At 44.6% G+C, this 21,354-nt stretch overlaps 2 protein-coding genes across 15 annotated transcripts in view; one reads left to right on the forward strand and one right to left on the reverse strand.

Moving 5' to 3' along the window:
* Positions 1-21,354, reverse strand: part of RECQL5 (RecQ like helicase 5) — a 39,420-nt gene that overhangs the window by 9,451 nt on the left and 8,615 nt on the right. For 9 of the 11 annotated variants that reach the window (XR_001524453.3, XR_004499719.1, XM_015645589.3 and 6 more), the window contains exon 9: positions 562-789. Coding sequence is in view for 9 of the 11 variants with exons in the window: in XM_015645589.3 (XP_015501075.1) it covers positions 562-789 (228 nt within the window). In the remaining 2 variants the exon portion in view is untranslated. Of the gene's footprint in view, positions 1-561; positions 790-3,324; positions 3,824-16,220; positions 17,295-21,354 lie in introns of those variants that run through there. The other 2 variants (XM_033518610.1, XM_015645594.3) reach the window with 2 other exon arrangements.
* SMIM5 (small integral membrane protein 5) lies at positions 4,258-20,125 on the forward strand. 4 transcript variants are annotated; one of them, XR_001524454.3, is made up of 7 exons: positions 4,280-4,555; positions 10,592-10,723; positions 11,089-11,229; positions 12,854-13,007; positions 14,339-14,640; positions 18,020-18,157; positions 19,420-20,125. XR_001524454.3 is itself a non-coding variant. In XM_015645599.3 (5 exons), exons 4-5 carry the CDS (start codon positions 12,881-12,883, stop codon positions 14,458-14,460), a joined length of 249 nt encoding a protein of 82 aa, XP_015501085.1. In that variant the 5' UTR covers positions 4,385-4,555; positions 10,592-10,723; positions 11,089-11,229; positions 12,854-12,880; the 3' UTR covers positions 14,461-15,965. The 4 variants fall into 4 exon arrangements, 1 of the variants encoding a protein (XP_015501085.1); XR_002002337.2 differs by lacking the exon at positions 11,089-11,229 and having other exon boundaries at positions 4,258-4,555; XR_001524455.3 differs by lacking the exon at positions 18,020-18,157 and having other exon boundaries at positions 19,423-20,125.

Here is a 21,354-nt window from a genome sequence, read left to right on the forward strand (position 1 = left end):
TCACTTCCATACTGCCAAGCATTTTAAAGAATTCATATTTCCCACTGCACATCTTCCTTTTGCTGTCAGCATGACAGGGTAATGCAGCAATCTGCAGAAGAATCTGACACTGGCACTTCATAACATCCTCTGTGGTGACTAAGTCACATCAGTGGCCCCTGGCCTGCTGGTCCCCAAGACAGTTGTCTTAAATCAGGAATGAACTATGGACCATGTCATCTTGGTGTCAATTTTAAACATTTTAGATCCTTGTGACTATGAACAGGCCAAGCCCACTTGCTGCTTTCAAAAATTTCAGGCTAGTTTCTTGAGCCAATTACATTGTGCAGGGCAATTCTTAGCTCTGTCAAAACAGCTTTTGGTTCTCTGGGACACGAATGTGAACGAGGCTGCCAAAGTGTGTGGAAAATGAAATTCCAGCTGCTGCTGCCAGAAAGTTGCAGGAAAATACCATCCACACAGAAACATGTGCTGAAAATAGGAGTGTCTGGGCCTGCAGCTGGGGGATGCTCTTTTCTCTGATGGCTCCTATGAGATGAGTATAACCTCTCTGGTACAAACCTGCTGAAGCCTCTGCAGCCTCTCCTCCCGCCCTCATACAGCTCTGGGTCGTAGCTATCCCAGGAGGATCTTGTGGGCCCGATGCAGGTTTTGCTCCAGCTGTTGCTGCAGCATTCCAGTGCCTCTAGTTGTCTTTTCACTGCCCCTGGGTTCTTGCAGAAGTCACAGCACTTGTTGCAAGGTGGCGTGATGTCGCCGAAGTACTTCGCTATGGCAGCGTGGCGACAGCTTGGAAACACAAGGCAAAATCATCTGGTCATCACTTCTATCCACAAAAACTCCACCCTTCAAATGTAGGGTGTCTTTAGATAAAGATTTGATTCTTGTTTTTTTCACAGAGAATGTCTATTCCAGCAGGAATCACAGGTCTTAATACCTGGAGCAGAATTCAGCCTCTGTTATTGTCACCTTAAAGTCTTTCTGCTCCACTTCCCCATATGTAAAAAAATCAGTGTTAATCTCTTCTGCTAAACCCTCTCAGATCTTTGAGATCTGCAAAAGGATCAGTTGATGAAATATACAGTTATTAATTCTGTGTCATTGGCTAAATATATTCCATGTCCTATCAGGATGGCTGTAGGTAAAGAGGCCCAGTTGGTCACTACACCTCAGAGTGTATTTCTATATCTAACATTGAAGAATTTCTAGGTTTATTATTTGTGATTTGTAAGTGAAGAAATATATATCTGAAGACACAGGAATCTAAAGCAAGTCCCAGAAATAGAGTCCAGAGTGAGGGGAGTGAAGGGAGTGAAGGGAGCACCATTCAGATGACACAGCCTGGATCTTGGTGGGCTGACACATGCTTCAAAGTTTGGGTAGAGTCCTACATGCATGAAAACCAGTCCATTTGCTCACACAGGATTGCACAACCAGTTTACCAGGATTAGCAAACCAGCCATGTGAAGATAATTAGATTCTTCCAGAAATTTTCAGATTTTTGGCAGGCATTAATGTTTTGGGGTACATAGAAAAGAACTTGGTGACAATATGCTCACTAGCAATACAGGCAGGAAGTAATTTCTCTTCTAAAACACTCCCTAACTTAAACCAGGGAATACACTGATTTTGGCAAAGAATGAGGCAGTTCCTTTCCCCCCTTTTTTTAAGAAAGGAGAATTTAGAGGAACTTTTTAAAACTAAAGTTTCACAGCAGAAGTGGCTGGTTGTGCATTAGTCAAAATGCTGATAATAAATATATGAAAACATTCACTTCATCAGGCATTTAGAGATCAAATCCTGCAGCCAAGTGGGAACAAAAGTTATTTTAGAAGCAAATTATTTTACTACAAGTAAGAACAAGGTGGAAAATTTTCTTCTCTACCAAGGTGTGCCATAGCAGCCTTACCAACTTCATCTGCAAAAAGTGGGTCACAGAAGGGAAAAGTAAGAGAGTGAGCACCTCATTTACTCTTATTCCATACCCTTTAAGGCATGCCAGAACTTGCCAGAGATCTAACAAACACGGTTTTCATCTTCATTTGTGTCTGTGTGTGTCTGGGGGGGAACAGAACTACATGTTACCAAAGCATCTCAAACAAACCCTGCAAGGAGCTGGAGCTCGCTCCTTCCCATGGCCTGGGAGGCTGATCTGGAAGGCAGCACAGCAGCAGGTCACAGGTTCCTGTCCCCTGGTAGTGACCTGAGTGTACTGAAGTGCCAGGGGGCTGGCAGTGCTCAGGTAAGGGGCTGCAGCAGGGTGTCTGCACCGTGCAGGGCACCAAAGCCTGGAGAGGGCTCCGACAAAGCTGCCTTTATATCCCCCTGCAGAGCCACACTGACTCACTCTGCTCCTGCACTCAAAGAGCTCCTTTCACATGGAGGGGAAGGGTGGGGGAACCGGGATGGGGGCAACACATTCGATCCCCTTGTCCTGCCTTTCCAAAAGAACTACTGGTGCTGCCTGGCTTGCCAATGCAACGTGACTATAGAAATGTCAGCGAGCTGCAAGTCAGCTTTTTGTTTCCCCAAAAGAAAACAGGCAGGCATTCTCATTAGTCCGTGTCTCTTCCCCTTGCACGCACTGATGTGTATTAGAGTTAATTCAGTGAGGCATTCAGTGAGGGACAAGCCCTCTCCCCACTCCCACAACTCACCAGGCTTATGCTGGGGAGGGACAGCCACACACACCTCTTGTCCTTTAGATGGCCCAGGGGAGGGCTTTGGTGGAAGCAGAGATCAGCTGTGAGCTCACTGGAATTTAGAGTTCCAGTTTCTAACCCATCAGGCTTGTAAAACCAAGCCCTTTCCACCCAGCCTTCTGTAATTGCCTTTTTCTTCCTGAAGAATTACCCAGACTGGGGCCACAGCCCCACTTTAGCCAGCGGTGTTCAGGAGTTGGGCCATAACGGAAATTCAGTTGCAAAACTAAAACTGCAATCCTATAATTAAGTTCAAAAGGCAAAAAACAAAGTTACTAACAGGGATGCTGGGGTTAATCACTGGACTAATGCTTAACACAAGAGTTCCTGAAACATAGTTCATTATGCATTAACATGTGAGGGGAAAGCTTCCCCAGTCACACCAACACCTGACTAATGCCCACGAGGTGGAAATGATTTACATAAATTAATGGTAGTTTGTACTATTATATATGTCCTAATATTATTTCATCTTTTAAATATGCAACTGTATTATTTGTCTCCCCTCACCCTTCAAAAAGAGTATGTTTGAGCTGACCATTGGTCTCTAAAATGTCTAAACAAAATTATTTCATTTCAGACATCCCCTCCCACACATCTGAAATTAAGGAATGGGATGAAGAGCAAATAATGAGGTTTATTAACACATTTTTGTCTGTGGCAATACATTTCAGGAAAGTGCTAAAGTGACCACAAAGCTGCTTGCACCTGTGTTGTTTTGGTAGTCCTTGTCTTTATACACCAAATAAAACAGGAGCCCTATTCCTGCAATTAGGAGAAGCAGATGGACAGCCAGAGGAGAAGCAAAGTCACATATCACAAAAGAAGATATGCATCTCCAAAAAACACCAGAAAAAAGCATTCCATTGTGTAAGCCAAAGGGTACAGAGCCTCATCAGAAATGCTCCCTGAAATAAACTCAGCAAGTGTTTAAATAATATGAAATGAAAGGGTTAAAAAATATAAAAATCATATGAGGGCAAATTAGTTATGCAGTTGTCAAGCCAAAGCCACTTAATGAGCTTTATCAAATAGAAGAGCAAGTCATGAGGTTGATGAGAACTTCTAATTTTGCACCTCTCTGAAGGACTGTGTCCTTTCAGCATCACCTGAGCTTCACCCTGTGAGACAAGACAGTGACAGTCAGCTGTCCCTAGAATACAAGAAGCAAAAAGCTCAGCATCAAGACAGTAAATTACTTGGCCAAGGGCACAGAGCAAATTCACCATTCCTAGCATCAAATTCACCATTCCCAGCATCAAATTCACTGTCCCAGCATCAAATTCACCGTCCCAGCATTGTGGCTGCTGCCCTGCCCGTGGCAGGTCTCTCTTACAGGGCTGCATTGTCCTTGTGAGTACTTGTTCTGCTCCTTCACTGAACCCAAGAGAAAAGCTCCTTCCCCAGGGAGCCAGAAGGAAACTGGGCAGTATAAATAAAAGTTATTTGCTTTAACATTGCCCCGAACTATCGCAGGCAGGGAATGAATTCAAGTCTCACGTCAGAAAAAGGCGTCATTAAAAGGTAAAGAAGAAACTCCTCTCTCGGAGGAGATGCACAGAGGAAGCCAGCAACAAGTGCCGGCCCTTGGGCGGCCCGGGGAGCTGGCAGCGGCTCTGGCTCAGCCTGCGGTGGCTCCTCTCCCTCCCTCCCTCCCTCTTTGGCACACATGTAACACGAAACTTCGCATCTCCAGGACAACCAGCAACAAAAAAAAAGGGCCGAGACAACAGCTGGCTGTCAGCAGCGGAGCAGAGAGAGGAGCCGAGCGAGCAGCAAGCCAGGATGAGGGGAGAGATGACGTGAAAGTTTGAGAAGACGGGAAGAAAAACAAGAGGAGAAGCCGCGGTCGGGTAAGGCTGAGCTATCGCTGCTGTTCGGTCAAGCGCGGCACCCCACGCTGCTCAGCGAGGGGCTGGAGCCTGGGGAGCTCCCCCTGCTCGGTCAGCCACGGAGCAGAGCTTGGGAGGCTCCATTTGTGTGCCAGGGTCACCGAGGAGCGAAGGTGGCAGGAGAAAAGCTTTTAATGGGATTGCGGAGAGCGGCGCCGCAGCCGCCCCGTAACAAAAGGAGCTCCGAGCCCGAGCGGGGCTCCGCGACTCCTCTGCCCGTGACAAAGGCCGGCTGCTCGGCTTCCTGCGCTCCTATCGTCCGTGTCCCGATAAGCTGCGGACCTGACACAGAAATAGGCGGTGTGGACAGGGCAGCTGGCTCCGAGGCTGTGCGTGCCTTTAGCGAGGAGCTCGCAGCACAGGCAGGCGCCGATGAAACCCGAAGGGTGCCAGCCACAGCTTTTCCCCGGAGCTCCTCCCAGCTGCAGCCCAGTTCTAGCCCCCAAATCCTGAAGGAGAGAACTCAGAAAACAAACCCTGGTCGTGGAACTAGCACACTGTGCAAGTTAAGCATCTGTGTCCAATAGAAATAAACGGAAAGATTTTACACAGTTACTAATGAGATCATTTAAAAAAAAAAAAAAAAGAATTCAGCCAGTGTATCAGGCACAGATGCTGCTTTAGTGTTCAAAACAGCAAGAGAACCCACTGCTCTGAGAGGCACGTTCGTGCACATACACAGCTCATGGTTTACAGTAACCAGACTGTCAAGTTTGAGTGCAGCAAGAAGGGAAGGAAGAGTAAAAGGATCACCTAAATACACGAAATTTTACAACTTAAAATCATTTTACAACTTAGAATCATTTAGGTTGAAAAAGACATTATGGGCCATTGTGTCCAAGCTTTGGTTTTACAGAGGTGTCCCACCACCTGTGCTCCCATCTCCGTTTTGCTGTTGGGTATGGGAAAAGGGCTGGTAATGGAGACTGGCCAGATAAATCCCCATTTTCTGCCATCTGAAGCTGATTTCTCTGTTTGGAAGCTGCTGCAGCTCCCAGCACTGAGCTGGGACCCCTCAGCCTCTGCCTGGAGGGGCAGTGAACTGTTTACAAACAGGAGCAGAAAGCCAATTCTCACAGAAAGAGGGCTTCTCAATCTTACACATGCCTGTAGGGAGGAATGTTAAGGATCAGGTATTTCCACTTCTCTCCATTTCCATTAACGAGGAATGGAGGGCAGGTCTTTCTGACCTGCATGTTGTACAAACATGGAATTGGAACTGCCTGAGTGAGGAGATGTAGCTCAGACCCACAGGCCTCCAGCCTGGCCCTAAGGCTCAAGGGGATGGAGGGAAGTTTCCACCCTGCTAATGAAGAGTCTCTGTAGGCTGGTTGTTGCAGTTAAGATAGCTTCTTAAATAAAGCATGTGAAAAAACAAAGTTTAGCAAAACAAAAAAATTAAAAAAAAGAAAAAGGAGGGAGGAGTGAAGGGAGAAGGGCAGGGGAGGGAAAGAGGTAGAGAAACATGCCAAATTTTCCTGGCCAAAAGAAAATCTTAATGGGTTTGGCTGGGGGCTTGTCCAGCTGCAGCCGTGCTGTTCATGTGTGGGGGGAGAGGCACAGCAACGTGAAACACATGTCTGGATAAAAGCAGCAGGACATGGCTTGTGTTACAGCTGTCACAGTACAACAGTGGTTGTGGGAATGAAGGTACAAAATAATCCAGTTTGATAAGAGGCTCCTCTCTGTAAGACATCCCCCTGATCTCAGAGCCTGCAGCGGGCCAGAGGCACCCACTGGGCAGCAGGGACTGTGAGGGGCTGGGAGAGAGCTGGGGGTGGGGAGCAGCACCCACCCCACACCTTCCTGCGGGCTCACCCCACCACCCCACACCTCCCTGGGGGCTCTCCCCACCACCCCACACCTCCCTGGGAGCTCTCCTCACCACCCCACACCTCCCTGGGAGCTCTCCTCATCACCCCACACCTCCCTGCAGGCTCTCCCCACCACCCCACACCTCCCTGCAGGCTCTCCTCATCACCCCACACAGCCACAGCTGATGACATTCCAGACAATTCCTCCTGAGGCAGCAGCTGCTGCTGCAGATTTTGGTTTTGAGTTCCTACACCTCAGTAGCACCTTTACTAGGATTAGTCCAGGATATTTCAAAAAACTCAAAAATGCATGTAATTTATGAGACTTGTAGATGTGAGATCAAGGACAGGGCACAGAAGTGGCTGTTGAAAGGTGGAGGAGTTTCCAGCACTCTCAGGACCTCCAGATGCTGGACCTCAAACACCAACTACTGATAGATCCCACTATGTTTGTGAAGTCACTAAAGGCTTTCACAGGCACACAGCTACCTCTCAGTCAGCTTCCTGGGAAATGGATATTTTGCTAATATTAGAATAGACTTTCAGGCTAGATTCAAGCATCACCGACCCTAAAAAAAGTTCTCTTGTAGAACTACAGGTTTATTTTTAAAATTGACCTTTTCATTTCATTGGATGGCTCCGTGTTTTGGTTTCCCCACTTAAAAAGTTTCTAGTAGTGAGGAATTATCTCATGGGGTTTTGTGGACATGCTTGTGGGATGGACTGGAGAAAACCAGGGTGCTCTGCAGAGGTGTAAAGAATCCCAGCTCAGTGCCCCAGTGGGTACCTCTGCTACTGAAACTGGGAATTCAGTGCCTTTTTATATTAATCTAATATGAGGTTGTAGGGAAGAGAAGGCACATTTACAGGGCTGCCTCAAAACCCATCTCCAAATGGTAGGTGGTAGAGATGAGAGGGTATTCCAGCCAAAGGGTGACCCAGGCAGGGCAGCTTTAAAATCTCAGGAATGTGTGGCCTTCTGTTCCAAACCAACAGACAAAGTCCCAGCTTTTCTCCCATGGCATTGAGCTACAATTTACCGGTTTGGGTGTGTGATGTTAAAGGGCTGAATTCTCTTGATACTGGAAACTATTTTCATCTGCTTGGGAATGAATTATAGGTCTGTCTGGCTCTGTGCACTCCTGTTTTAGGAAAAATGGGCTTGTCTGAGCTACAGTTAAGATTCACATGGCTGGTCAACTACAGTCATGGCAGCAAACACTGCATTAACAATGATGAGGGAAAACCATGCACTGATAATACAACTGCATTTCTATGGCTCTTTTCATCTCAGCAGTACACTTGGAACAATAAACAATCATGAAGGAATTATGACATGCCAAAATGCATCCACACCGTAGGCACACCTAGCAACCCAGCATTGTTTGAGAACAGGAAACACTGCAGACCTTATCCATATAAAATCAGAAGGACATTTCAGGGACCAAGAACAAAGCTGGTACGTTTTGAAACTGGCCAAGCCTTCATGTTCTTTAGAAAGTGGCCAAGTACAGTCAGAGCTTATTTTAGAGTGTTAGACCAGAATAAAAAGCATCCCCTCCCCTTTGGCTGCTCAGCAACCTCCTTCCATGAGGTTGGGCTTGCCTTGTAAGATTTCCCACCAGATAAGCCCCCACAATCCATACAGGCTTCCCATCCCTGTAAAGGTCCAATTTCAACCAAGTGATTGGACTTGTCTGAGTAAGAACAACACAGCATTTGCTTCTTCAGAGCCAAGGCCTTAAGGGAAAGCCAAGGCTGCAATGAGAACGTTACCCTGGCATTCTACTTGATGGGAATATCAGGAAGGTTCTACTTTGTAAGGTCTCTGGAGCACTCTTGCTGTGGGCAGTGGGCAATGGAGGAGAGCCAACTCACCATCACTGGGATTTGCTGCATTAGGACTAGAGGCTTTAGCAGCTTCTTGTTCCACCCAAAACTCCCCCCTCCAAAACTTTTATCTCCACTTTTAGGTTACTAGAGCAACAAACCCATGCAAGCACAGTAAAACCAATGGATCAGGATCATGGAAGGAAAAATATGAGGAGCATGATTGGGTTAGGAGCAAACAAGAGTGGAAACCACACTTTCATTTAAATCCATCCTAAACAGGCTCAGTGAACAAAGTGTAAGAAATATTGAGTACAACAATGGCCACTTCAGTTTACAACTACAGCAAAACCAGGGACTTGTTGCCTTTCTATCTAAAGATTCCCAAGCATGCTGTAAACTTGGACACACAAGAATTAACAAAGCTCTGATGTGGTTCTGCCGTCTTGCAGAGATGAAGTCACCCAAAAGTGGGATGTGATGACTTACCTAAAGTCACACAACCAGGGAGCATCTCTGGCAGGCCAGGGAGACTGCCTGTATTTACTAACTTCCAGTCCTGGGGCTAAACCACAAACTTAAATTTGTGCCTTTTGCACTAAAAAAGGCTGCTCAAATACCCCCAGGGCTATGTGTAAACAAGTGTCTCATTCTCAGCAGCTCACCCACTCCCTACAGTTCACCTTTGGATGCAGCTGTGTCCACACACAGATCAGGACAGACCAGAAAATCATGCTCAATATACAGCAATTCCCAAAGACTCACAGCAGCCTCACCAGCTTCAGGCAGACACAGGGATGTCAGACCCCACTGGACATGGTCACCCCAAAGCTCTTTTTCTTGGAAAAAGAAGCCTCCATGTGCAGCCAGTTCACAGCTAAAAAGGAACCTTGATGGAGGCTTTTCTCTTGAATGTCTAGATTGAGGCTTTTTAATGGCTTTATTCTCCAAAGGGCTGAGCAGCCAACTTCTTTGAGTGCTTCAGCATGGCACAAGGCCATTAAAACAACTCAGAAAGATAATTTCAGTGCTATTATGGCAATTTTCACAGCTTTCTCCAGTGGGCACAGCAAGATGAATCTGCATTAGTGCTTTCTGGGAATCTAAATCTGTGTAAGTCCTACAGACAGGACATGCACTTTGGTTTTACAGGGTCATGTAATCCTTGCAGCTGAGCAGCACACCTGCAGCTGTCTGCCATTCCCCAGCATCATTTCTGTGCTCTGTCCTTTCAACCAAGGCTAGTAACTCATGGCAGGTGGCAGAATGGGCCTTTTTTCTATCAAAACCAAATAAACCCAAATTAAATTATTTGATTTATTCCCTCCCCCAGCTTGGCTTTGCAACATTAGAGAAGGGCAGAAAGGTTTGATGATCTAGTTTCACTGGCATCACTGATTAGATTAATTTCTTAAGTCAAAACCATGAATTTCAGGCTGCCACCCCATCCCAGCAGGATGTCACAAACTGCCTGTCACGAGACATTGTGTTACTTTCTTTTCTACGTGAGATTCTTATCTTGCTTCTCCTTATCTGATTTTTACTTCATGTGAGCTCTACAGTTGTGGAACAGAATTTCCTGACATCAGTCTGACAATGTGTTATGAAGACCACATTACACTGTGGTCATTCAGGATTTTTTTCCATAACATGGATCAGTTCCATCAGCTCTGCTGCCCTACAGCCAAGTCTCCTCTGCTCTGGAGGGTTCCCATCCTCAGTGGGTGAAGTTTTGAGGAAGGACAATGATGAGCAAGAAGAAATTCCCAGCTGAGGAAAACACTGGCAGACAATTATGTTTGCTCCAAAGCCCTGAGAATCTCTGAGGTATTAACTTGGGTGGCTCCTCCAAGCTCTAAAACAGCACTCCAGGCCTAGAAAGTAAACTGTCAGTTAAGGCCTACAACCTTAAGTTTCAAATCTCTTAAGACTTCCCTATTTTAATAATAATCTTCACAGTTACTGCTTCAACTGAATATCCTGCACCACCTGGGCTTTACTACTGTTGGTGAGTGGAAGCTTACTTGAACACAATATAATAAAAGAAATAAATTCTCACAGCTCCACTCTGTTATTGTAATTAATGTCACCACTTTGTGTTTTAAATGAGGCAGATGCATAAGACAACTGGTTTAAATCACACTATCTGTACCCTTGTGCTAATCTCAAGGGTAAAGTCTTGGTTCCACTGAAATCAATTGGGAAAAGGTCACATCAAAACTAGTCCTGAACAAAGATTTTACATCACAAGTAGAATAGAACATACAAAATGAATGGAACTGGCTTTCTTGGGGGAGTTTCACTTTTTTCCTTTAAGAATTATTTTATTCTTCACCCTTTTGTCTTGCTGCAGAAGCAGAAGTCCCAAAGCAGAGAGCATTTGGAAGCAGAAGAAAGTGCAGTCAAGCAGGAAAACATTTGCTTCCTCACGTTGGAGACTGCACCACCACCATCAAACTTTGTCCCTGATGTAATTGAGACCAAGGTAAACAAGCAACATTCCTTGCAAGTTTTAGAATAAAAACTCCTTCACTTAGCTCCAGATCAGGTAACATGGCCAGAGAGGAATGTCCATTACAGAGATAGCCTTTATCATTTTCAACTAAGCACTTTTCCAATCCACATGGAGTTCTACAATTCTGATCAGTAATTTTACCTTGTATAACCAAATTTCACAAGCCTGGCTCTTAACACCTGTTGCTTCTTGTGCAACCCAAAGCGTGGCATGGAAGTTTACAGAAAATTCCTTATGAGGAGAGCTTCTGGACAGGCAGAAACACCTCCAAAGGGAACAAACATTTTCAAAGTGTTAGAGCCAGAAATTTTATTTTTTAAATTTTTTTCTTCTAGAGCCAAGAACAGAAAACACAAATCATTTCACCTCTGCCTCCTCCACCATCTCTTGGAATGGAAACAAAATTGAAAACCTGCTGACACAGAATCCTGCAGCACTAAGGATAAAGCAGCCATTGCTGGAGCAGCTCACTTGGGGTATGCAATCATCAGGAAAGAAGCACTTAACCCTAGTCTCAAAAATTACCTTTTCAGGTCAAAAGACCACAGCTCTGCCTCCTTCCTAAGTTCCATAGCAATCTTTCTGTGGATGTAGATTTTCCATCCACCCCCATTTCTAAGAAACCAGCTGGTTCCAATTTTTATTCCTTAGCTTGGATTTAAAAGAACAAAGAAAACCCCTTTTGAATTGCATAAACATACAAAACTAATTTAACTTGGCACTAGAGCACTAAAGCCCAGCATGCAAAGAAACAGCCAAGGTCTCTCTGTCCTCAGTGTGTTTAGAAAAACTGAACTCCAAGCATCCATTTGTTTGGGTAACCAAGCCAGATGTGCAGTGAGGAACTAACTGGTTTGTTCTGGAAGTGCTGTCTTAGTCACTTGGCTTTGTGTTATCACCAAGATCAAGATATTAAATTGCAATGTTCAAGTCCCAAAAGCCAGTGTTGTTGACTGTTACAATGCACACAAATCAGTACATTTTGATATAATAATGAAATAAAAGTTATAACCCATTCTAGTGTTGACCTGTCCAAACACTTGTTTTAAGGTGGAACTATGGATATTTATCAAAAATATCCAATTCCAGTTCCTGACTGAAGCAAAATTTGAAGGCCCATAGGTTTCATGCCAGCTAGTTTGTTGCAGTGCCTCCCAAAATTTTCCTCATGGGATAAAAGAACACCAAATATTTTGGTGACAAAATGGAGGCACTTAACTTTAGCTAGACTAATAATATTTTCAGTAGCAATAGCTCTTGATGATCACTCTGAGAATAAAGAAGGCCTAAAATTACTGAGCAGGGCAGGAGGGATTAGCTCCACAAGGGAGATATCACCCTGACAGATCCAGGGGCTTTTGCTTTGCTCAGCATCAGCAGTGATGGGTGGAATCCACTTTTCAATTCATATATTTCTCTGTGGCTTAAAAGGAAAAAAACCCCTAAATTTAGCTTTCTTTATAAAATTGCACTCATCTGTAAGAATTTGAAAAGCATCCAGCTGTCCCTAGTGAATGCAGACTTTAACTTCTAGTATCATACAGTAAATGTTAATAAAACATTATTAATGCTATTGTATTGAGATGTTGAGGTAAATGCCTTTGTTTTTGAAGGGGGGTTCTGTAGCTCAAAGTGCAAGAAGCCTTCAAGGGAGTCTACTTTGTGTTACTCAGTAAGAAACAACTGAAAACTATGTACAATGGAGTTCAGCATTCAGAATTCAAGTTGGGTTAGAATTGCATTTGTTTCTGGAAGGACAAGTTAGCACAATTGGGGAAAAAAGTGCTTTGATTGGGTGAGAGCCAAGGGCAGGCACTGTCCAGTCTAACTCAGTGCCTGCTGGAAAAAGTGTCCTTGTAGAACACCATTTGGACTTTGTTTAACAGTGCAGTTGACAAAAACACCCTCGAAACTGGATTTTGAAATTAAAACAGTGCCAGAACATGTAGACAATTAACAGTCCTCCACCTTAGCTACTGGGAGCAAGGACTGAGACCAGATAAACTTGTTTTCCTTGTGATCACCAGCTGTATAAGAAGGCTGGCAGCTCCCTAGCATTAGTCAGTAAAAAGGTTTATTCTCTGTTTGGTTCTCCCACAGCATAAAGCCTGGAGAGGTTGTGACACAATGTCTTCTGAAGGTTTTCTAAAGGAAGTTCAAGCCATTGGTGAGAAGTTTCTCCTTAAGCTCCAGAAACTGCCCAAGGCTGAGCCAGTGGAGATTGTCAGCTTTTCTGTGGTTCTTCTGTTTATTGGTGAGTTTGTGGGTGGAGGCAAAGGGGTGTCAGAATTTTTCTCCTCTCCTATGGGGGCAACTTGCCCCACAGGCTGTGTAGGTGGGTTGGTGGTGTTGGCTGTTGTTTTCTAGGCTGTGCTCTAAGGCCCAGGTTAATTCCTAGGTAATTTTTTAATACTCAACATGTAGCTCTACATGATTGTGGGGCATGACAGGCAGCAGTACAGCTTTCCCCAAAGCTCCCATTTTAAACATCAGTTAAATCAGTAATATTTTTATCAGCCCTGAGCTGCTGTAATGTTTTGATGCATAGAAGACAGTTTATGACAAATGGTATTAGAGCATCTCCCTGCCACAGAAGACACTTAAGAGAGACTCTGAGAGTCACTCCTGTTCTGGCTCAGTGCAAGGCAGTATGCTTCAGATGAGCCTATTTATTCTTCTCTGGTAATGGCAAAATACCTCCTGCTGCTCTGTGTGGGGATGGCATGAAACAGAGAACAGCTGGATCAAGGGGGATGAACTTTGTTTATACAATGGGAAAACAAGCAGGAAGGAAGGCAGGACTTGCTCCCAGCCAAAAGGAAGGGTGTGCATCCAGCTGGACACTCCTCCCTGGGCTGGAATTCACCAAGTCACACCTGCTGCTTTATTTGGTTCATCCCTACAGCTGGTTCCCCACAGGCCTGGTTACCTGGCAGCCCAGGTCCAGGCTTTAAAGGAACACACAGAGGCATGCTCACACTCTGACATGTTCTGCAGGATGGAACATGTCATCCTTTTCTACTCCAGATAAACTAACACATCACTGCCAACACCAACCATCCTGGCTAGAGTGAAGAACAGAGTAAGTTAGCCTGGTGTTCTGTGAATTGAACCCTTGAACTTGAAGTATCTTATTTTTTCAAGCTAAATACAGAAGAGTAAAGCCAACACAGTCATGAGTCTCTATGCTTAAAGAGTGTGCTGAACTCACTCTTCAGAAATACAACTGCCAGTTTGAGTAACCGAATTCCCTCAAGTTTAGTTACTCAAAAATCCAAAGCTGGATTTTTGTCAGCTCCCAAACAACATCCATTAAGTAAAGAGTAAAGAAGCCATGACATGGCTTGGAATGTAGCTCTTAAGGTCTTGAAATGCCTAGTAATGATTGTCCAGATTAAATGGAAAACCAATACAAAGAAGCAGGAACTTGGGAGGAGGAAGATGGGGATATAGGGCAAAAAAAATTCTCAAGAAACCAGGCTTTGCTCATTTTGCTGCTCACCAAACAACTTGGAGGAGACATAGGGTTATTCTGCAGGGATTGTTCCTATGCTATGAATAAATATCCTTTGTTTCTCTTTCCAGTTACTGTGCTGGTGCTCATGATCATTGCCTGCAGTTGCTGCTGCTCCAGCTGCTGTGGCTGTGATGGACACCCTGACTCCAGACACAGGAAGAGCCAAGTCCGCCCAGCTGCCCATTCATGAAGTGACACAACCTGCTATCAAGGACATGCATGGACATTGTGATTCAGTGCTATGGGAATGACTTTCCACATTAGCCCACTGAAAATGGCAATAACAATATTAATTAACATGACTCAAAGGACCAGAAATCACAGCGTGGAATTCCTTCTCTCCGTGACAGCCACTACTGTGACCAGAAAGGTAAAGCTCCTTTACCATCACTGTCTCCCTCTTCTGGGCTGGGATGGGGTGGGAGGGCATGGACACAGATTGCTGAGAAAAGAGACAGCTTTCCCAAAGACAGCCCTGCAGCTGGGCCAGCTGAGGATCCCCTCTGGGACACAGAGCCATGGAGCAAAGCAGAGGCCACGCACAGAGCCACACACAAGGCACTGCCTGCTCTCCTCACCAGAAGGATGGTACTGGGCCTTAGCAAAACCCACTGACACCACTGGGAGGTCCAATCACTCAAGTCATTGTGCATCAAATGATGTTTTCGTGGCCAAACCTGTTGCAGGAGACATGTTTAGCTGAGATATCTGCTGAAAACAACAAATGGTGGACCTTCTGTTCCAGATGTGCCAGCTCTGAGTACAGCTGGTAACAACTGCCCCCAGTGTTATTTCATTGGTGATACAATGATGGGAAATTGCCAAAGAAGAAAACAGATCATGTGGAATACTCTTTGTAAACAGAAAGATGAAGGCAAAAGGGAAAAACTCACCAATCCTACAGCTTACTTTGATCATTCTCTGCTCAACATGCTCCCTCTCCATGCCCTCTGGTTCTACTCTTCTGCTTATTGCAGATGAATGATTCTTGCAGAGCCTGAGCATCTCCTGTTCATCCAGGAGATGAACAAATGCCAGTCCTTACTTGAGGAATCTGTGTGCCTGACGTCCTGCACTGTGTGCAGTTTATTTTAGTAGACATGAACATGATGCCAGGGGTGTGTTTATGAGCATGCACAGAGGCATTTCAGAGGAGTGACACATGATGGGAGCCATCACTTCAGGGTATGTGTGCAGCAGCTGACAGAGGGCAGAGTGACAGAGCAGAGCCAAGAATGGGCTGGAGTTAACAAGTGCAAATAAATCCCTTTTCCATGCTGCAGCCACTGTGTGTGTTTGGTTTACACTCCAGTGAACTTCCGAAAGAGATTTATGGACGTAGAAGGCTGTGGCACAGGCCACAACTTCCACAACTGGCACAGCACTTGGAGGCCACAATTCTACACTAAACTCTGAACCAGTGGTGTTTCAGCCCTACATGGGAGACCAAACACCTTTGTGAGAAGGTATAAAAAATTACATGCATGTAGAGAAGTTATCTTCTGCCTCAGTATCCCAACTAAGTGTATGTACCAAAGCCAACATCTAGCTAGGGAGAACAGTCATCAAGTTTTTAACAGTGGGCTTTAAAATACTCTTGACAGTTCAAAAGGTACAGAAAATAAAGAAAACTCTGTAAAGAAATGTATTTTCTCTGTTGCCTGCACCTGTATTAGTAAAAGGCACATTACATCAGCTTCTTATGTATTTAATGCACTTTATTTTTTGCCAACAAACCGGATCTAGGTATTTGGTATTTTTGTACTGCTGCACATTGGAATATATCTGCAGCCAGAGACATAATGAATTGTCTAAGAATTATAAGAAAAATAAAATTCCTGAAACTACCAGTGTTACTTTTAAATTAATAAAAACTTTCCAGTAGAAAATGAGGAGTTCTTTAGAAATAAATATTTGAGACTCAACAACTACCAAGAGCAGACTGCACTAGCATGAGGTACTGGCACAGTTACACTGAAACTACCAAAGTGTAACAAAAAAACCAAACCAAAACAAAAATTTCTTAGGCTGTCCCAAAGTTTCCACTGCCAGCCAACATGTTAGAGGGAAACAATCTCAAGCACAGCATCAATTCAAACATTCAGAGGTGCATCACACCAACCTCCTGTCCCATAAATCTTTGCTCATTTCACTCACAAATGAGTGGCAATCAAAGTGACATCAGAAGCCTCAAACCTCTTTTGCACAGACAGACTCAACAGATGTTTTTGTATCTAGATTAAGTCACGAGACCCAGGGAAGAACAGAGCTCACTTTCTTTCCAAGCTTGTGCTAGACAGTGCCAGCTGCAGACATTAACAGCAGCCCATTGAGGGCTGCTCCAGCAGCACGGAGCCAGCCTGTGCTAAGACAGGGGGAAGCTTGGCAGGCTGGACACACACCAAGGGCTGACAGGTTGCTGTCACTGGGAACAAGCTGCCAGGCCTTATCTCAACAGGAAAAGCCACAAATGCATGTTTCCCAGTAGTGGTACAAGTTAAACCACTGACAGATACCAGGCAGAGGAACAAGAGAAATGGCTCCTGTCTTATCTCGGCCACTGCAAGTTCCTGAATTGGAAACATAACAAACATAGCACTGCTAAAGGGAAGAAAAACAGGCAATCCTCTAATGCATTCAGGTGGCTTTCTGGAGCAAAGGACCAGCCACTATGTATGTAGAGGGGACCAACTTATACACATTTGTCTGCACCTCTCAGGCCTAATGTTCTGCTTTGGATTATTTTGTACCATTGCACTCATCTGGGCTATTCCTACAGCTGGGATTCAGACATGCCAGGTGTGTGCCTGATCTGTTGCTTCCTTGCATGCATTCAGAGTAGCCTGAAAGATGCCAGCAAGTGCCCAGGCTCCTGCAGCTCTTCATCTTCTCCTGACTACAAACCTTCTGGTCCCTGGGTCCCTGCTCAGCACTCACACAAGCTTTTGTGTTTTGGCTTCAATCAGTACTCAGATACAGGCACCTATAGGGAGCAGCAGTGAGGATGAATCCTCTTGTTTCAACCTGCAGAGGGAGATGCAGAAAAGCACAGAATAAGGCAAGGCTGCTTCTAACACAGCAACTGCCATTGGTACTGTGAAAGCCTAGGAGGAACTGCACAGGAATACTGTTACTTCAGTTGTGATGATACAAGTGTTGAAATAGTTTATTTCCCTGAGAAACCTCAAAGTGCCAGCAAAGCCAGCCCCTCCAGTGAAGTGGTTGAAGTTCTACTGATGACTTAATGGGATAGCTTCTGTTCTGTAACATTATCCCTCTGGTTTGCTTGGCTTGTGAAAAATAAATTTCCTTTCACACACACCTCACACATCACACTCCTCCCCTCTCCCCTCTCTCCAGCACCAGCCCTCTAGCCTTCTCCAGTCAGGAAAGTGATAGTTTTATTGCAGCTCTGGAATGGGTTTATTCACCTAAACTGTCACAATGAATTTTGGACTGCAGGGCAGTCCTGCTCACAGTCTCACTCCAGTCTCCTGCTGGAGCTTGCAACACAGCTCCAGGAAACACAGCCCTCTCCTCTCCACCACATCCTGCAACCTGCCCTAGGCAGAGGCCACAGTGGGCCTTTACAAGCACTGCAACAGCTGTAGGACTGGATAAAGCCATGAAGAGGAAGAAATGTCTGAGGAACAGCTGAATTAGGACTTTTTAGTTGGGTTCAAGGCCTTTGATTTGATTAGATTAGCCACACCTTTGCAGAAAAATCAGCTGTTAATCATTTACTGCAGCCCAAAGAGGCAACTTCCAGGCTACCTCTACAAGTCTCCAGGTACAGCAAGAGGTCCCTCACCACAGGCCAAGATCTTTAGAAGGGGTGAAGAGGAGGCAACAGAGGAAACACCTTCTACAAACTACAACAGCTTCAGGTATTTATGAAATGTCATACAGCTCTCCTATCCTGGGAGGTGGACTGCAGTTAGCAAAAGAGACAGGAACTTCCTGGGGTGTGTAGTCCCATGGGATTTCTGCCTTTGGGTCTGTGGAACTTATATCTAGGCTGCCTCCTTTTTGAAGGCAAAGGAATCCAGACCAGCTTTGATGTCCTGTGTGGCTGGTTAAAGACTGAGAACAGTGATCTGACATCTACCCAGGAACAAACCATGAACTGAATAAATCTGGCTGTGTAGAAAGAAACAAAAACTTCAGCAAGAGTGAGCTTGTGCTTCGAGTCAAATCCAGTCTGCTGAGGATGAAAAACTTTACAGGAGTAATTCTTTTTCTTAAAGTACTCAGGATACAGACAAAAGAGGTAGCAAGTCAAGCAAATTTTCAAAAATAACCAATATATTTTCATACATCTTCATAGTCATATTTGTAAGAAAGTGTGAGAAATATTCCATCCTTTCCCTTGAGAGGCAAGGAAGCTTTACTAAAACCACAAGATGCTCACAAAGAGATGCTAGATGTTCTTTAGAAGGCTGACAGCCAAGTCATTATTCAAAGTATCAGTGAAAGAGCAAGTGAGTAGAACCCACTGAGATCTCAGTTTAAATTGTTAGTGGACCTTGTGGGAGGAAAATTTATGCTTTTATTGCAGAGTAACAGAAACCATTAGTAAAGCAAACTCCATTAGCAGGACACCCTTTTTAACATAATTGGACTATTCTAAGCCTTATGGAAGAAACAAGTGGTACATGATCTTTGCTTATTATTGGTGGGATTTTTTGCTTGTTTGTTTTTAAATAAGTGTTCATTTAATCTCAATTTTGTCCTCAGAGTTTAAGCCCCAAACTCTCCCTTTTAGAGATCCTTCCAATAGTATCAAGGAATTTATCCCACCGAATACTTGTCTTTCATGTACAGGCTGTACAGCTGAAGAGTTCATATTGAACATGCTGGAGAGACACTGTATTTAAAATATTGATAAACTATGATTAAAATGAATCTCAACTGTCAAAATGCTGTAAAGCAAGCAGCTTTTCCTCTTTGTATCTCTATAGATCTGATTGTTAAACCAGTCTTGTCTGTATTTCCTCTGGTTTATGCTCCCATTTCTGTGAAGGGTGACCCTCCTTTGGAGGGGGGTGTCTGCAGGCACAGACACCATTCATACCTGCACTGTTTTTGGGGCTGTGGCTGAGGGCATGGAGAGAATACAACATCTGACCCTGTTGTTGTCTGCCCCCAGCAGGGTGGAACCCAGCATGTCACCAGAGCAAGAGGCATCCTCAGTTCTGGAAGACCTAAAGAAACTGATTTCAGCAAGTGACTGGGCTCTTGGAGGGCTGGTGGTGATTGGCATCTTCTGTTTTGTTTTTATTGCTCTCATTTTATTTGCTGCTATCTTTGGGTGCTGCACATCTCCAAGGCACCAACGGGGTGGTTCATAGACAGCAAAGTGGGGACCCAGAACTTGCTACAGCTGAGCAAGAACCAGCCTGAGCACAGCCTGATTGTGTTGTTGACAGAAAACTCTCATCTCACTCCCTGGATGGTTATTTCTCTCCATGTAACTTCCCTGTATCAAGAGCAATGTCCCAATGCCAGCAAATTGTTCCGCAGGCCACAGCAAACTCAATACATGAGGCTGTCTGCATTCAGGAACTGCAACATTTGCCAAATCCAAAGTAAACTCATCTCTGAATTTCATCTTTCAAGCAAAACCACCAGCTAGAGGTGGAAGATGGTCAGCCACCACCTAAAGCTGATAAAGATGTGTTCTGCTGCTGCAGCTATGTCGGTTGGGGATTTTTTTTACCTTGCAAAAGAGCAATAGCAAACTCTGGCCACTGAAAGCTTTGTCTGAACCCATTCTCTAAAAGCAGCTTAGACCATTGTCCTCCTCTCATACTCAGTCCTAAATACACTATGCAAACTTACTTGCCAGTACACAATCTGTCTTTATTTGTTCTTATTTATAACCTTGCAAGGTCAGAGTTTGAGGTTTGTTTTCACTGTTTGGATAGTGAGTAGAACTGTATTAATCCAACACGTAAAAAAAGAAATGCAACGTGGCTTTGCTTTCCACAGAACCTCAGTTTCCTGTAGAGTTATGAGCAGGGAAGCCAGGCAGGGGTGCTGCAATATGGGATGGGTTCATATCATGGGATCATGGATTCATGATCATGGGATCATATCCCATGATATACAGTTGGAAGAATGGATCAAGTTGAGTCAAGGAAGAAAAAGTCTGGGAGAAGTGACTTTTAATTAGGTCAGTGATATTCCCTTACTCAGATTATTACTTAGAGGGTGTTGAGATACTGGCACAGGTTGCCTAGATAAGTTATGGATGCCCCATCCCTTGGAAGGCCAGACTGGATGGGGCTTGGAGCCACCTGGTCTAGGGGAAAGTGTCCCTGTCCATGGTAGGAGGTTGAACTAGGTTATCTTTAAGGTCTTTTCCAACCTAAACCATTCTATGATTCTACAAAACCCAGCCACAACAGCCATCTGTGAGCTGGGAACACACCCCAGAAGGAGCAGAGCTCCTCAGACAAGTGGATGAAATTCTTAGAACAAGAAGCCTCCCAGCAGCTGCTTCACAGCATCACCTTGACTTTGGGCAAAGAAATGCCCCTTCAAGTGCCCCAGGGCTCAGTGTTGTGCCACACTTCAGTACGAGCAAGGCTATCCCATAAACCCAGGATTTGTTTGCCAAACATGACAAGGAGAGAAGGCACTAGAAAAACAGCACATGTTACATTCATGCTGAAAAAGCTGTCCTAGACCCACATGTGAAAAATGAAACAAAATGAAAAGCTTGTAAGCATGAAACACAAAGACCATTTTCAGTTAGTGAACATATACTGCTCTCTTCCTGGAAAAAAATATAGCTTTGATGTCTTATCCAGCATAGAACAGCAATTAGTACAATTACAGCATACAAGGCATGAACTAAACCTGAACAAGGCATATTGTGGTTGCTAGTCTGCATTTAGATTGGGCACATCCATAATTTGAACCTGTTTCTGAATCATTCTAAGCACCATCACGTCCTTTTAAGATCACTGAGAATCACAGATACTTTGCAGAGTGGAGACACAGAGATTTACAGAAACATTAAATCTAAATGTTTCCATCCCATGGTTCTGTTTGCCCCCTTAGGAGAGGGGTGATGTAC

Source organism: Parus major, chromosome 18, assembly GCF_001522545.3.
Source record: "Parus major isolate Abel chromosome 18, Parus_major1.1, whole genome shotgun sequence".
NCBI lineage: Eukaryota > Metazoa > Chordata > Aves > Passeriformes > Paridae > Parus > Parus major.